This window comes from Cygnus olor, chromosome 2 (assembly GCF_009769625.2).
Source record: "Cygnus olor isolate bCygOlo1 chromosome 2, bCygOlo1.pri.v2, whole genome shotgun sequence".
NCBI lineage: Eukaryota > Metazoa > Chordata > Aves > Anseriformes > Anatidae > Cygnus > Cygnus olor.
In genome coordinates this window covers 81,878,713-81,891,314 of record NC_049170.1, presented here as the reverse complement: position 1 = coordinate 81,891,314, position 12,602 = coordinate 81,878,713, and the positions used below count along the sequence as shown (strand labels likewise).

Below are 12,602 nucleotides of genomic sequence, written 5' to 3'. Positions count from 1 at the left end.
ATTAAAAAAACAAAATATTACAAAAAACACACACACACCCAAAAATCCCAGACCAAGCACCTCAGGACATTGAAACTACCCTGGAAGACTGATATAAATATAAGTAATAATGATTTTCCCTTCAGTCACTTTTCATCTGTAACAGTCGTATGCTCAGCAACAAACAATGAAAGTTCACAGAACCAAGGCTGCGTCCCTAAGAGTTTGTGCTGAAGCCAGCTTTCAGCTTTCAAACAAACTATTCTTGATGTAGCTTTGTTTACATGCATACAAATTCTTGTTGCATCTTTTTTCTAAAGGCGAAAATAAAACACACAAATTCACCATTGTATAGGCAGGAAAATGTCATGATACCGTCTCATACAACTGCTGTCAAGCCAGAGTATAATAGGATTTTTAATTTTGTTCTGTTAAAGAGCTTGAATTTCTTAAATGCGTACCTAGAATTAATTTTGATTGCCTTTTTTTTTTTTTTTTTTAAATTTTGTATCAGAGCTGTTTCTTCAGAACAATGCTAATAATGCTTTATGCTGAATTCTTTTCACCCTTCCTTTGAGAAAAATGCAGTGACCAAATGCTTTGGAGAAAAGCCTTGACATCTGGCAGGAGAGCTGGGTGATGGTGTCAAAGATACCCTTTTTTTCTTGCTGCCACTGGAACTCTCTCCTCATCCAACTTAGCTGTTGCTTTTAACTATCACAGGTACAAGTCTCTCAAAAGATATGCATTTTTTTCCAGCTAGAATCCCTCAAAAATAATTTTTTTAGACTGAAAAGAATCCAAACCCTTTCTGCATGGGCAATTAATGGGAAAATTCAAAAGAGAAAATGCATATTAAAATGCTATAGAAGGAAGCTGTGACCTGTAACGCATCCTCATTAAGAATGTGGTCTCAGAAGTTGAGAACTAAATATTACATTGATTTTGAAGTTCCTTGAACTCCAGTGTTATAACTGTGAATGTGTAAGGGATTAAGACTTCAAGTCTCTAAATTTCTTCTACAACAACATCAAGGTCATTCTCTTAGCACTATTTTAATGCACTGTTTATAACAACACAAGATACAAGTCTGCTTCCTTTTGAATACTTCAGGGAGATCACTATGAGAAAGACAAAACAAGCCATTTTGGTTACAGACATAAAGTGGCACCAAGAACCACGAGTCATCCCGTTTTGAGTGCATAATTCATCTGAAGGACTGCATGGATGAAATCTAATTTTAGGTAAATTAAACACTGTTACAGATAAGAGATGCAAAACAGTATTAAATCTATCACCTTTTTTAAAATTCAGAACAGAGCATTTTCAGTGAAATAAATGAGATTGCTTTCCCTACCATTTTATTAGTGATTTTTATATTCCAGCTACCTCTCTGGCCTCTCCATTTTTCAGGCAATCGGTTTCCAGAGGCAAGAAGCCTACACTTTAAAAATGGGACAAGAAAAAAACCCACTCATTTGTGCTCTTTCTAAAAAGTCACAACACTCATGGTTTGCATTAGCTTTCTGTAAATCCTACTAAGCCTTTGCTAGTCCAAAAAATAATCTTACAAGATAACACGTATGCCCACCAGCACTGATTTTTTTCCCATAGCAGTAACTGTTGGGAAACAGAACACTGAACCTTAGAGTATTTATAAGCTTTACATGTTAAGCAGATTTGGTTGAAAAAAAAAGAAAAAAGAAAAAAAAAAAGGTCGCATTTCAATATTTTTTCAAGATTATTTGTGTTTTTGAACTATTTTTATAAAATAGCATTTCAGATTTTCAGGATATTGAAGACTACTACAAAAATTAGCCTACTACCAATGGGCATTCTTAGAATTTAATAAAAATTTGGTTAAAAAGAGCTAGCTAGAGAATGCCTCGTAATGATTTCCCTTCTCCCTGAGAGGCAAAAGTGGCTATCAGATGGTTAGTGAGTGGCCTCTAAGTGGGCCAACAGAAAACCAGTGCTTATCCAAAGCAGGGCTCCCAAAACCAACAGAAGTGCTAGCTTGGCTAAGGCTATAAGTAGATAGATCCAAATTCACTCACTCCACAGTACTCGTAACACAGGATCACAAGTGGTAATCCTGCAATACAAAGCAGTTGTACTGTATACATGCATACAGCATAATAGTAAATGTCAAACCTACTAGGGATAGCCCTGCACAGACAATTTCTTAGCCAACACAATCCTTAGTCCACAGACATTTTGTGCCTTAAGTAAATACACAAATTTACATATATATATATATATATATATGTACATATATAAAATGGCACAGAAAACTAATGTAATCTCTCTACAGAGCTGCATTTTCCCCTCCAGTAAGCAGAATATAAAGGCTGTTTCCTAAATCTGAGTGCATTGAATATGTTTATAAATATCACAATTAACTATGAGATAAGGCATCACGAAATAGAAACTTTTATGTTGCTATAGTTTGTAAATCATCTTAGTATCACATTTAGTTCCATATTTCCCCGCTTTTCTGGATTTGTGGGATATACAGCTCCAACAAAAGCCTCTAATTCCTGTCAAATACTTTTGGTGCGATTATTTGCAAATACACCGCAACAATAAACTAGTCAGTCCCAGCTTGTGACCAAAATAACACAGATTTCAGACTCATACACTTTCAGAAAAAAATGCAAAGAACAGTATTTTTAATATTAATTCCAACTATACATGTAGATACTATCTTCTCTCTTATTGCATGCTTAGTAAGTACAATTTACCTGATAGAGCATCTTGTGCTTCAAAAAATGTGCTGAGACCTCCTTTCACATAAGCCAGACTCCCCTCATTTTTCTTATTAGCTTGTTTCTTCAAATTCACAACAGCTGTTTTGAGCTGATCAAAACTGAAAACAAACAAAAAAACATCATGACATTCAAGAAACAACTAAGGTCACCTAACGAATAAATAGAACAAGTTACTTAGAAAATAAAGACAGCTATTGTTGCATAAACTATTAAAAAGAGTAATTGCTAAACCAGTTTACTTCCCGAGAATGACAATTTACTGTTAGTCTGTATATTTTTGTGCCTTGTTAAAAATTTTTAATCCTAAAAGCGGTTCCTACTGCTTATGATGGAATAGACTTCTCTATGGTACAAATTAGTTAAGAAATTCTTCTAAATATGCAATATTGCTCTTAGCTAACTGCTTTTTTATATTAAATCTGCAATAGTAAATCACTACACTTAGTATACTAGATCAACTACTGTAATGTTAGAAGTCTCTTTAATAATGACATGTTTAACTCTGCAGTTTAGCCCAAACCTTTTCACTTTCAGTTTCTGAAGTCCTTCAATATTTTTATTTTTGGTTTGCAAATACAGTTCAGAATTGAAGAGAATATTGATGCAAAAAATAAATAAAAACTGAACAAATTTCTGCTTTATGAAATTGTGTTTTCATATGTAGTCCACTTCCTTTTTTTTTTTTGAAGGATGCTTTGAAGTAGAATATTAATATCCAATTTATCATTGTTATTTATACAGTATGTTTCTTTTTGTCTTGGTTTCCTAATGTTTCTAGATTATTACCAATTTATATTTGATTTCAAATTTTTATTTCTTGCAAGCAGGTGCAATATGATCTCATTAGTTACATTGCTGAGACTCATAAAAACACCACAACAAAGAAGCTCAGAAATACAAATGCATGACTTTCATTCTTAAAAAAGTCTTTTCTCCTAACTGCAGGACAAAGCGATCTCCCTAAGACAAAAGAGTCAGATGAAAAAGTGCACCATACCTCTGAGTATAGAGAAAAAACAATGGAGTAAAGAAATAAAGATACAAAGCAATTCCACTGATAGTTTTCGTCTGTTTTAAGCTGTGGTAGAAAAAGATATGTATTACAAAACAAGAACAAGCTTTGGATCAGGCAGCAAGAAGGCTATCACCACCTGCTGGGAGACAAGAACACTGGTGCACTTACAGGCATTTTACTTTTCATACCAATAATGTCACATCATTTTACTTTATTTCCTGTTTCCATCTGCTGGTCAGAAATCACATTACCCAACGGCTGGATTACTCTACTTGGGCATACAAGAAGTACTTACCAGCAGCATTTTCAAAGTAACAAAAATCTGCACAGTTCTCTTTTTAAGCATTATTTCATGTTATCTGATGATCTAATAGTATGTCTAAATAGTTTATTTTTATTTGTCAGGCTGTTGCCGGGGAGGGGAAAAAAAAGATGTTATTTTGATTGCTTAAAAAAGAACTTCCTTCAAGGAAAAAACATACATAAGTTAACCAAAACATCAGCACACCACACATTTAGCACTCCTAATACCTGAGGTTACACAGAGGACGAGAACTAAACCATTGCTGTGTATTTCTGGAACAACGGCACAAATCATACGGGCAAGATAATTCAACAATTAATAGCAACAGGATAGAATATATCTAAAACTAGACATTCTGAAGTGGGAAAAAAACAATTTTGCTTCTTAAAATAAAATTATAATTAGATTCAGTGCATGATTAGATTCATCCTACCCTTTGAGTCATTCTTTCTGTTGACAGTTTTTCACGGCTTTTGGACCTTCAACACTAAGACTTAAATTTAAATTTTCTAAATCAATGTGAACCTTTTTATTCCACTAGAACAAGGGGAACATGACTTGAAGCTGTTGATATTCAAAGACTTTCCTTCGCCCAGAAAGATTAAGAACTTAAATTGATACTGGAAAAAAATATATTAAAAATATTTCTTAACAGGAAGCTTCACATTTACATGAGAACAGATTTTAAGGCACTGAACCACTGTCATAGTACAAGGTAAAAAGGGGCCATACAAGCTAATGTATCAGTTCATAGTAGTGATGACCAGAAAATATCGGTATTTTTGCTGACACCTTGTCATATTAGAGATATAACCATCACATTATGCTTTTGTACACATTCCATGGTAATAAGAGTCATGTAATCAATTCTAAAAAATCATTTAATCCACTTTTTGGATCCAAGGCATCCTTAAAGGTATCTTAGTCACCTATGGCAGGCACCCATCAAAGCAAATCTCAACAACCTCCAGTGACGGTGATTCTGCAGCTTTCCAAGTTACTTGGTTCCAGGTCTTATGCAATCTAATATCATTTTTAATTTGTATCTAACCTAGATCTCCCTTGCTGCAAACTGAGTCATCTGTTCTACTCTTAGCAAACCAAGAACAATTGACATCTACTCTTGAACTGCCCACTACATCTTTCAGAACACGCATTCTGTATTAATTCTTTCTTTTCTACCAGCGCTAAATTCCTTCAAGCTATATGCCCACAGACATTTATATACTTTTATTTTTGTGATCAGCTACCACCTTTCTTACAGCAGTGGCCAAAACTGGGCAGAGCACTTCAACTGCTGCTAAAATAATGCCAAGCAGAATAATTATCCCCATATCTTACATAACCCTGCCATGGTGATACACCCCAGAAGATGATCTGTACTGGGACCGCCAACTGGTATTTATGGCATGTTACAAACACCAGATCCTTGTCTGTGCTGCTGTTGCCTAACCCAGGGTTCCAAGAACTCTCCACAAGCTTCCTGGACTGCTTGAATCCTGCAACATTACCCTTCCAGCAAATACTAGGGATGTTAAAATCTTCTCCAAGGAGACACATACACATAGCACTCTGTACCTTCAGCTGACTGCAAGTTGTTACCCTGATATACCTAACTGGAAGTCCTTGTCACCAAGTTGCAAACCCACTGGCAAAAATGTTCCCACTTTTTCAATTGAATCCCATTTCTCACTGACAGTTTTTATTCTTTAAAGAAAGATCCATGCCTACCGAAGCAAAACATGCTGCCTCTGAAACCAGTCCTACAGCCAGCTGTGAACCTACAGGATGCATCCACTACTACCTGAACCTTTCAATTTCATCTATAATTAAAAGAAAATACCTGGGTTTCCATGTTCTTCACCTTTGTACCCAGAAATTTGTAATCACTCCTGATCTGTCCTACATCTCTCCAGGCAGTGCCACTGGTACCCACATGAATGAACACCAAAAGGGCCAAGATTCAGGCAAACTTCTTAAAAATAGTTACATTAAAAGTTGTCTGTTCTTTCTTAATTTGTCTCCCAAACTTTTTAAAAACCTAATGGTCACTGAAGAAGTTACCAGGTTGTGATAAATATAGTTAATTTTGAATCATCCTTCTTTTAGTTACCTGATTTCAAAAGATGCTATCATCGTGTGTGTATTCATTAATTATGGTCCCTTGTTGTTGTTTTGGCCCCACTATTTATCGCTCTGAGAGCAAATTATTTCCCAGGCATATTAATGAATATATTTTTGAGCTCTTAGAGCAAAAAAAACTCCTCCCCCCAAAAAAACAACAACAGCAAACATTTGTTTCTACCATTAGATTATGAGAAAATATTAAATAAAGTTGTAGTGTTGTTTCCCTTCAAAACACTAATCAGAATAACCAGCAGAAAGCAGAACTCACCCTCTCTAGTAAAAATGGCTTCACATATTATCTGAACACCATCAGACAAATTTCAGAACTCATACATGCAAAAGTATGCATATGTAATCTATCCATGTAAGTACACATTATTATGAAATAGATATAACAATGAAGAATCATCAATATTTTAAGACTTTCCCTAAAGATTTACTCACTTGTCCAACTTCTTTCTGCAGTAGAATTTTCTACAGGAGTTGACTGAAAGCTAACTGATAAGAGTTTTACTCTTAATCTGTTCAGTGCCCTCGTCCTGACCCTCTAGTCATAGTCATGACTTAAGTTAACACCTGGAGTTTCCACTTAAGGCCATGCTTCTTGACTTTTTGGCTCATAAAGAGATTTAGCCTGAAGCAAGGCAACTGCCATCTTGCACAGAAAAAAATTAAGCCACAAATTAACTCTGGTTAAAACTGAAGTTCTCCTCCTATCCACACTGAGAGAATTGGCTTTGTTGATTCAAGTCCCTACCCAAACAGAAATACCACAGGCAGTAGAGACTACAGGCCTATTACTTTAATGTCAATCACCAATGACACATCTACTTTACAACGAAAATGCAAATCGACTTGATATTATTAAAACAATAACTTATATAATAGCAGCAAACCTTGTTGTTGAATGATTCTCAATCAGGTACCAGGCAGCAGAGAAGTTTTCACTTGTGAAATCAGCACTCATCCCAGGGAACAGTGCCTCTAAATCTTTTTGAGGAAATCTGCCTCTGAAAAATGAATATTTATTTCTTCAGTGAGACTTATTCTGGTAAACAGCTTAGAATTTAAAAAGTCATATAAAACAACAGCTCATGTTCCAGCAAAATGTAAATATAAATTTGCAACTCACTGTGAAAATAAATCTGGTATTGCAGACATAATGTGACCAGGAAACAAAAGATTGAAATCAAATCTAAGTAAAACTAGTTGTATCATTTTGATTTCACCACTGTGCATATGTAAGAAAGTGTTGTCTATACAAAATGTTTCTAAAGAAAGAGAACTGCTGTCTTGAGAAAATGGGACAGACTCTCTATAATACTACTAATATTCAAACACAGGACCATAAATACTGAATGTATTCTACGTTAACTGTATCCTTTAAACGGGGAAATCACTGCATCAAGCAGAGTAGAGAATATTCTCTATAATCCACGATATAGAGACCCTAATATCTGTCTAACTTTAAAACCACAGGACACCACCAGGTTGACAGCTTGTAAGTGGTCTTGCACCATCACTGTCTATAGGCCCATTTGCAGCAGAGGTCCAATGGACATGTGAAAGATGACACAGCATACTTCCAGTATATAAAAATCCTTAGTTAAAATTATCCTCTTGCAAAACAGAATACACTGATCTGCCCGTTGATAGTATACAAAACACGAAGGAGAAGTGGGCATGTGTCAACTGAGAAATAGCATGTTCTGTTTATTTTTATTCAGTCTTATGCTGCGTAGAGAAAGCATATGAGCCAATTCCTTGTGAAAGCAGATTCTCTGCAATGGCATTTTTGAAACTACAAGTAGTTTCTAAGATACTCATACAGAAAATGTATTCCATTCATTTTAAGTCAGTGAAAAAAAAAAAGTTAAATCACTTTTTGATGAAAACATGACAATATTCTTCTCTCAGTCCAGACACACATTTAACACTTGGCCCATATTCATTCCACCATGCAGTCCTAATACGTCACCAGGTACACGCACCACTGTTCTTTACCACCAGCTGCATTCCATCTTCAGAAACTAATTACGTCAAAGTAGTTTAAAAATGCATTATTTAATTTAGAGATCACAAAGTTAAACTCAAAAGTCAATACTATCCCTCTCTGATGTTCACAAGCTTGGTGAACTCTGCTATACAAAGAATATTATACACAAATGCAAACTTGTGGTACCTTGCATTTAGGATCAAACTTGGCAAATGGGATCAGCTATTAGAAATTAATTTTAAATGTACAAAAAGACATTTGAATGGACATCAAAGTGATGTTTTGTTAGAAAGATGCTTGGTTTTTCTGTAATCTAGACATATTTTGCAATGGCTAAGGCTGTTTTTATGACAAAAAGCAAAAAGCAAATTAAATGAAGTAAATCTAAAGGCAGGCACATTAAAAAGTACAATTATACAGAAATAAAAGTTGTTTTCTTAAAGTTTCTATTCATATCCAAATGGCCATTCACACAAGCAGGTAAAAAGGACCATATACATAATGACATGGCACAGAAATCGTTCATCACTAGCACCTGATTACAGCAAGGGCATGAAACTTTTTTTTTTTTAATGTTCGGAAAAAAAGTCAAATGAAACGCAAGGATAAGCGGTGACAGATATGAGAATTAGGGAGACAGGGAAAACTGTGAGAAACGAATGCACCAGCTAACAATGAAGGTCCCAATATTTCTCTAAGCTCAATGAAAAAAAGCAATACCACAATATAAAATTATAAGCATAAGCAGTAAGATTAAAGATTATCAATGACCTTGACTTTCATTAAAACCAGTTAGTGAGCAGAAAATGCTCACTAGAAGAAAACTTTAATCTATTCTTCCCTGAAATACATTTTAAGACAATATCTTATTTTTTTAAGTACTCAAAAGTGCTACCAGGCACAAGAATTTACAGTACAATATTTCACATGTGATATATCCCATGGCTGCCCAAAAAATCTTTTATATTAAATCCATATGTGGTACGTTTTTAAAATGCTAAAAACAAAATCAAGAACAACAAAAAATCACTTTGTTGCTTTGAGACTCAGAACTCTTCTGCAAGTACCACATAAATGCACATACGTGATACAGAAACAGAATTTTGCTCGATTTTTCAGAACTTCAATATATTTCCTCAGAAACCAACAGAAATAGATATAACACAAAAAGCACAGCCACTCAACAAATATATTGTTACCAAATGCTACTTATTACTACAAGATTGTAAGACATATGCATGACAGTTTAAGCTTAAACATAAGCTATATAATTCCTAGGAAAGAAAAAAAAAAAAAAAAAAAACAAGACATAAGTTGAGATAAAGATCACTTATTTAGCTAGGGATGTAATAAATTCCTGCAAATGAGTTTTGCCCACAGAATGTCTGAGAGAAACAAAGGTTTTTTTTCAGTTTGATGTTTGACTGCATTGAAAAGTTACTGGGAGCTTTTTTCCAGCAGATGTATATGTGTAGAATCATAAATTAGCAATGCATTTATGGGTGCTTTTATCTGTCTGGACATATTTTAGACATAGTCACAACAGAGTAGAAACATGAACGTGAATGTGTGTGGTACGTTAACAATACGTTTTACTCTATAGCGTGTTACACTTATTTTCAATCATAAATTTTACCAGTAGTTTTTCCACTAACAGATATGGGTAGCTTGAAATGACTTGCTACAGCTGTCTTCATAACAAGCTGCTCACTAAGAAGTTCAAACTGAAAGCGACTGTATTTCTGCAATGTCTGGCCAGATGCATCTGAAAAGAGACTGACTCCATACACACACAAGTTTGTTTCATTAACTTCCATTAGCAAATTAAATAAATAAGTCCTTGGAAGTTGTTCTCATGAAAATTTGCTTACCATTTACTTATAAACAAGCACATATGTGACTTGGAAAAGTATTTCTGTTTTACTCATTTCAACATCATGGGGTGAACATGAACTAGTAGCAAAAGCTGAGTTCATGCTAGCACGCAAAGAAATTGTTTATCATTTTCGGTGGATTTGCTAGTTCTACAGAAGTCAATTCAGGAAGCAACTCTTAACACTCTATCATTGATTAAAAAGCAATAACTGTAAAAGGAATTACAACCAGAAAATGAACCCAGAAAGAAAAAGAAGAGGTAAATTTACCATCTTTGAAGACTCTATGCATTCATTTCCCTACCTTTAGCGTTTCAGCAAGGGTAAACATATTGGATTTATATACTTTCTGCTAGGCAGACTATTTTACTTAAAGCAAAACCAGATCTGGTAATAAAGTTCTAGCTAACATCTTAAAGTAGTCTTATTTATCCATCAGAACTATTAGGAAACAATTTAAAATACAAAAGAAATTAAAACTTTACATACTATTGATATTCATGAGATAACTGTAATAAAAAAAATGGTTTCAAGCCACTGTATACTTTCACATTCCTCAAACTTATTTTGGCTATATCTAATACTGTCATGCAGTACCCCAAAACGGTCCTTGCTTCCACATAAAGGGCACGCACATGTAGTTTGGATTCAAACTTCATAAGGCACAACCAATTCCCTTCTGTCACACCTACCCAACAATACAAGTCCCTCCCTCCATAACCCCAAACTTAGGTTCTGTATAGCCTAGTACTCGGTAATGCAACATCACAGCATATATAAGGTCTTACAAATTTTACTACAGAAGTTGTGCATATACAGAGCGTTTATATTCTCCAGCGGTTTAAGATCAGCTGTGATCTCAGTAGATAAATCACATCCCAGACCAGTCACAATTTAACAGCAGAGTTCTTGAGTAAATGGATACAAACGAACAGAGCTTGACGATGAATGCAACTTAGCAAACTGTAAGTTTTCTGTAAAGATTATTTGCTCCCAGGGTCTCACAGTATGTTTTCCAGCATGCGTAGCAACATATACAGATTAAAGGCAGGTCCAAGAACAGGATACAGCCACCAAAAGGTAACTTGAACCTCAATTCCACAGGAGTTTATAGGTCAAAAGGAGCAACTTTAAATAAACACAGATTCTGAATACCAACCAGCATAAACAAGCTCGAAGTAGGGCTGTTGTGCACTCCCCCTCTGTCTGGTACCAGCCAGACTCCTAGAAGCAGGCTAAGGACCAGCTGTGCTGCGTTAATCATACATGCAAGAAGGCCAGCATAGAGGACACTGGAGTAGACTAAACACGATGAATCAAAAGGTGTTAACAAGGGTCTCTCCAACAGCAAAAAGACAAGGATGCGCACCGGCAATGACTCTCTAGCAGTGCTGGGTTTATCAGAAATATGACAACAAAATGACAACCATATCTGAGTAATGGCAGAATGTGATGAGAAAAATCTACAAAGAAATTAATAAGTAGGTAGCTGAAACTGATGCATCAGCCTTATAAGCAGTAAGTGTTACTATACTTTTAGCGTCATAACAGTGTGACACATATCTTGCATCTCTCTCCTAGTTTCCACATTTTTTTCCTCTGGTGTGACTGTGATAAAAGTTTCCACAAGCCACTTATATTCAAGGATGAATTTGCTGAGTTTCCGTATGCTCCATTTAAAAATAAATACATTATCCTAGCCTCCAGAAAGTCTTTTCCCATCTCAGGGCAGCAAGCTGATGCTTGCCGTTAGGTGGCAGCGTAAGATCATCTCTTCCTCCTGCCAGAAGAACTGTTTTGGAAGCTGGCGTGGGAAGAGGGAAGCATCTGTATTGAGTGGGTGGATATAGAAGTATGTGGAATGTACTTAGCATGTCAGCGTTTGCTTTCATGTACGAGATGGATCCACCATAATGACCTCTGCTACATGCAAAACAACAAACAATACTCAAATTTTTTCAAACTACCGCCAGGTCTGCCTGCAGTTACTTAGTCTGACAGAGTAGGTAGGGGAAGCAGGGAACCTTTCACATGAACAAGGACTTGTGCAAGAGGGTAAAAGCGTATGCAACACATCTGAGCAAGCAGTTCATTCACAAATCTTACACAGTTCTTAATTTTCCACCAACTGATTTCACCCAGTGCTCTTATGAAATAGGTCTCACGTATTGTCTCCCAGAACTGCTCAAAATCCTTGTCGGGACATGACCTACCAACATAGTCCTGCAACCATCCCACACTGTGAACACCAACCCAAGCACTGCAACATAGCTGTTACTGTTAGTATTTTCATGCCAACTTTCCACACTTCTCAGACTGAGGTCACTACTTGGTATACAATTTTTCTTCCTGCAAGCTATTTAAGTCTCCTGTAAAGATTTCTGGCTACATCTCCCTAACACCACAGCCAGGAATATTCCTTGGGGTGGAGGGTGGCACAGACCTGCTTTGCACTTAAAGACAGATGGCGATAGAAAACCAAGGCTCTAAATCCTTAATAGATCCTGAAAATTAATAAACTAGAACTCAAAGATTA

General features: G+C 35.7%; 1 protein-coding gene across 3 annotated transcripts in view; it reads right to left on the bottom strand.

The window, feature by feature from the left end:
• Positions 1–12,602, bottom strand: part of EXOC2 (exocyst complex component 2) — a 130,481-nt gene that overhangs the window by 94,356 nt on the left and 23,523 nt on the right. For all 3 annotated transcript variants that reach the window (XM_040548006.1, XM_040548005.1, XM_040548007.1), the window contains 2 exons: positions 7,093–7,206; positions 2,724–2,848 (listed from right to left, as the gene is read on the bottom strand). In XM_040548006.1, coding sequence (XP_040403940.1) covers positions 2,724–2,848; positions 7,093–7,206 — 239 coding nt within the window. The remainder of the gene's footprint in view (positions 1–2,723; positions 2,849–7,092; positions 7,207–12,602) is intronic.